We start from the raw sequence: 4,205 nt of genomic DNA on the forward strand, positions 1-4,205 counted from the left end.
AGTTAACAGCTTCACCTGGAAAGTAAACATTCAGCAGAGTTTGAATCTTAATGAAGCGCTTAATACCATGCCTAGGATAGGCCGTCTGCAGCGCTGTAACTAAAATACCCCAACAAAATAAAACCCATTCCATGGAAAGTTTCTATAAATCAGGTCTAAATTTTAGTCTTGCTGACAGATAAAGCATTTGGAAACTAACCTGAATTTATCTAAATTATGCAGCAGCAGTTGTTAGCGCAATCCCCCCCCCCAAAATACCAAGAACATGGTTTATTTTTTAAAATCCAACTGAAAAATGATTTCTTACATGCCTACTTCTTATTTGTGTAAACGTATTTACACAATCATTTTAAATCCTTAGTTATTAGGCTTCTCTTGAACTAAACTATACTGATTATGCCATTTTTGTGATAAACCAGTTCAAGTTCTACAGTAGCAACTAAACATTCTGCTCTGGTGATTCTTCAGCAGTACAGAAAACCTTCGTGCCATAAGACGTCAATCAAAGCAAGAAAGTGCACTTACTCTGATCTTTGTATAGTACATACAGAGTTCAACATTGGTGTTAAACTATGCATATCAAGCTCAAGTTACTGAAAATATTTTCTATCTTTTTGTTGATATGAAATGTGTGATTCTGCCTGCAATTTGAAAGATGGTTACATTACCAGATTAAAATCACTTTGTCTGCTCACATGGACTCCACCACTGATGATTATTACAGCATGATTATTACTTTGTATTTCACAATTGTTATGGCTTTGCTTGGGTTTGGTTTTTTTTTTTCTATCTACAGGAAAACCCCTTGTAAAATGACCGAGTTAAGATGTTGGCTTTCAAACTTTTTCAGTTTGAAGGAAATTTCCCATAGATTGAGACCTTATCTAGCAAACTAAGCCTACTAAGACCACTTGCCCTTCTAAGAGTGCAATTTCACCCAAAGCTTATCCTGATCTGCGGGTGTGACGTTTAAAGTAGCAGTCCCATTCTCTGATTCCCATCCTTCACTTATAATACTTTGTGGTTTAATTGGTCAATCCCAGTAAATCATTCCCCTGATGTATTTTTAAGAAGTCATATTGTGAAAGAAAGATCAGAATCCTTGTTATTTCTTATCACAAATATTATAGAAACAGATATTAGAACTATAGCCTTAAGAATGGGAGTCAAAGTAAATTGTAAATAACTGCAAGTTTCAAGTCATGACATCAAGTTTAACATTTGAGGAAATAAAATACAGAAAACTTTAATGGTGTAGAGAATAAAAAGTTCCTTTAAGAAACAAACAATGACATCCAGGAGCACAACAAATACTTCTGAAATGCAAACCGATTTATGTTGTAAATACAACTGCCCAAATAATTGTATTTGATCAATCTGAGGTTAAGTACGAACGAGACATACTTTCACTGATTTTGGTTTCAAAATTGTTTCAAGCTTACCTAAGTACAGGCCAGCTGAAAATTCATCTTTTTATTCTTCTGGCAGTGACAGTTGTTAATAAAATGGAGAGGACAGAAATATGGCAGGGAAAGTGGAAGACAAAAAACGTAGCTTAAAGCAATTGGAATACCACAGCAGCAGACTTGACCATTTAAGTACTGAGGCTATCTGCACTACAGCCACAAATGTTCCAGATATGAGCTAGTAGCCTACCTATAACAACAGGGACTTCAGTGCAGGCAGAAAAGGTAAGTAATCCTTTGCTAACTTCTCTTTAGAGCCATGGTTGTCCTTACCCATGCTAGCTCATCTTGAAACACTGAGCTGCTGCTTTGTGTTCAACAGTTATTGCCATGAACGCAATGTAGACAAACCTCTAATGCACTTCTAGATACTGTTTAATATTGAAAACATTGTGCACATCACTTCAAAGGACATGGGATATAAAAAACAAAGCTTTTTTCTTAGTTATCTCTTCCCTGCCCTTGAAGCAAAAACCTCTTCTAGCACACTACAAAAATCTTCCTTCAACAACCCTTCTTCAACAAAGCAACAGAACAATAGTTTTAACTTAACTAGTTCCAAGTGCCCCAAATTCTAGCTGCTTTCTTAGTCTAACCTGCTATGAAGTTCATTTCCATGTTGTTTGATTAATAAAACCATACTTAAACCTTTAGAAATCCAGCCTGCCTCAGTCATGAGTGGATCCTGAATTGTCCACCAAGTAAACTACAGCATTTCACATGATCCTTATGGATGCTACATTGGGAAACCAAGTGCTTTTAAGGGCCAAGTCTTCAAAGTAAGAAAATGTGATTTTGGGTTTTTGTTGCATTTGGTTTGTATTTTTGATTTTTTATTTTTAGTAAAATAAAATAGATTTACTCGTTCACTTTGCTATCCAAAATTTCTATTTTGCCCTTTTCTCCCTTTTGTTTAGGAAGCTTAATGTTGTCTATTGTCACTTCGCCAGCTATATAGTCATCTTCAGATTCCGAGTCATCTTCTGAAGTTAGTATCTCTTCATCTGTATCAGAATCACTCAGTTCAACTACAGCCACATTCTGGAGAAAAAGACCTTAGTTAACACATTATACATTTCTATATCACTTCAATCATTTGAGTCAAACATAAACACATGAAAGAGCATCCTACCATAAGAAAACCACAACTAGACTGACCTCTGGGTTCTCCTAGGATTATGGCAAATATCATTAACAGATTCCTAAATATTTAAATTGTAATTCATATTGGCCTTTAGCAAATATAAGGCCATTTCTTCAGCATATACCAGCACTGGACAACCTACTACTCATAGGCTGGATACAACCTATAAGAACTGTGAATCCAACCAGTGGCCAACAAATTGTTCTGACAGCTCACATCCCAAATCCCTGCTGCCTGCTTCTGCCTTTTTATCTTGTGGGACTGCAGGCCTGAAGGCATGGCTGGGACATACCACGTCACCTTCATACTAAGGTTTTCTTACATGAGCTCGTGGATGTAGCACTTCAGTTAAAAACAGGAAGAAAATATTGATGTAAATGTAAATAAATAGACAAATCCAGCCATAAAAGATCACAACACTAACAGCTTTTCTAAACCTGAGACCTATAGCCAGTCCTAAAAATACGTACAAAGCACAGCCAAAACCCAGTTATTACTCTCATACTAAAACCTTCTGAGATGCTTTATTACTCCTTACCTTGTCCAGTTTCTAAACCAAATTATCCATGAGACATTTAGAATACAATTTGTGACATAATTTGATTCAGAATTGCTGATTCAAAAGTTGTCCTATTCTCACCTTAAACTATTTCATCCCCAGTCATTAAGTGTGAAAACTGAGTAGTAAATTTAAACCAAATAAGCATTTTTATTGTATCTATGTTCTGAATTTGCAGATTGTGACTCAAATGGTAAAGACTTAGCCTTATCTATCAAATAAGCTCATTCTAAGATCAGATAATTATTTTAATCACATCTAACTTTATGGAATAAAAATATAGTAAGCATTTACCATTTCTATAACTTTTTCTGTTGCACTGTCTAGATTTTCAATATCAAACTGATGAGCTGGTGCTGTATCCATTTTTCTTCTTAGCTCATCATTTGCATGGGCCATCTGTGGTAAAAAGCTCTGTACTCGGTCCAAAACTGAAAAAGAAATAATGATCACATGTGTATATAAACAGATGCACATGAGTTTATACAGCTATACCTCAGAAATATAAGCATTTAAACAGATTCCATTTCAACTGCTATTTCTAGCTGCCTACCATACTTAAGATGTTTAAATTACATTAATTTAAACAGTATTCAATTTCCCAAGACATAAACAGCAAAAAAGAAATGCTGTGGCCAGCAGGGCCAGGGAAGTGATCATCCCCCTGTACTTACGGTTACTCCTCGGCATCCTCACGGTCTGTAAGGTTGTGGCCTCTTTGCTGCTGCGTTTTGATCTAATCAACAAAGTTTCTTCCAGCCCTGGAAACAAACGAGTATTTGAATGTTTACCTTCATCAACTGTAAATGTCACATTTTAACTATGAGGCTCTCTTCTTGCTGCTCCTTTCCCACCTTTCTACAGTAAGACTTAACATGAGGACGAAACTGCTTCCAGTAGTTTCAGGTAAATCCAGCTGCCTCCAGGAACTCCCCTCCGCTTTCCTACTAACACTGCTTCTTGAGGTCTTTTTGGGAGGTCATCTCAGCATTTCTGTACATAGTCAGTAGTAAATGTCTAGAACTTCCTACCACAA

The 4,205-nt window shown here is 36.2% G+C and overlaps 1 protein-coding gene across 1 annotated transcript; it reads right to left on the reverse strand.

The window, feature by feature from the left end:
* Positions 1–2,309: 2,309 nt before the first annotated feature.
* Positions 2,310–3,926, reverse strand: LOC104406048 (chromosome unknown open reading frame, human C12orf45). The gene is made up of 3 exons (XM_010014921.1): positions 3,844–3,926; positions 3,464–3,600; positions 2,310–2,507 (listed from the first exon to the last, which is right to left on the reverse strand). Exons 1-3 carry the CDS (start codon positions 3,857–3,859, stop codon positions 2,325–2,327), a joined length of 336 nt encoding a protein of 111 aa, XP_010013223.1. The 5' UTR covers positions 3,860–3,926; the 3' UTR covers positions 2,310–2,324.
* Positions 3,927–4,205: the final 279 nt, after the last annotated feature.

The sequence above is a fragment of the Nestor notabilis genome, unplaced genomic scaffold (assembly GCF_000696875.1).
Source record: "Nestor notabilis isolate BGI_N333 unplaced genomic scaffold, ASM69687v1 scaffold24455, whole genome shotgun sequence".
Classification (NCBI taxonomy): Eukaryota; Metazoa; Chordata; class Aves; order Psittaciformes; family Psittacidae; genus Nestor; species Nestor notabilis.

Excerpts from the sequence above, each read along its gene's own strand:
- LOC104406048 (XM_010014921.1), bottom strand. Across the intron at positions 2,508-3,463 it reads CAGAAAAAGTTATAGAAATG|AATGTGGCTGTAGTTGAACT; the intron begins GTAAATGCTTAC and ends CTTTTTCTCCAG.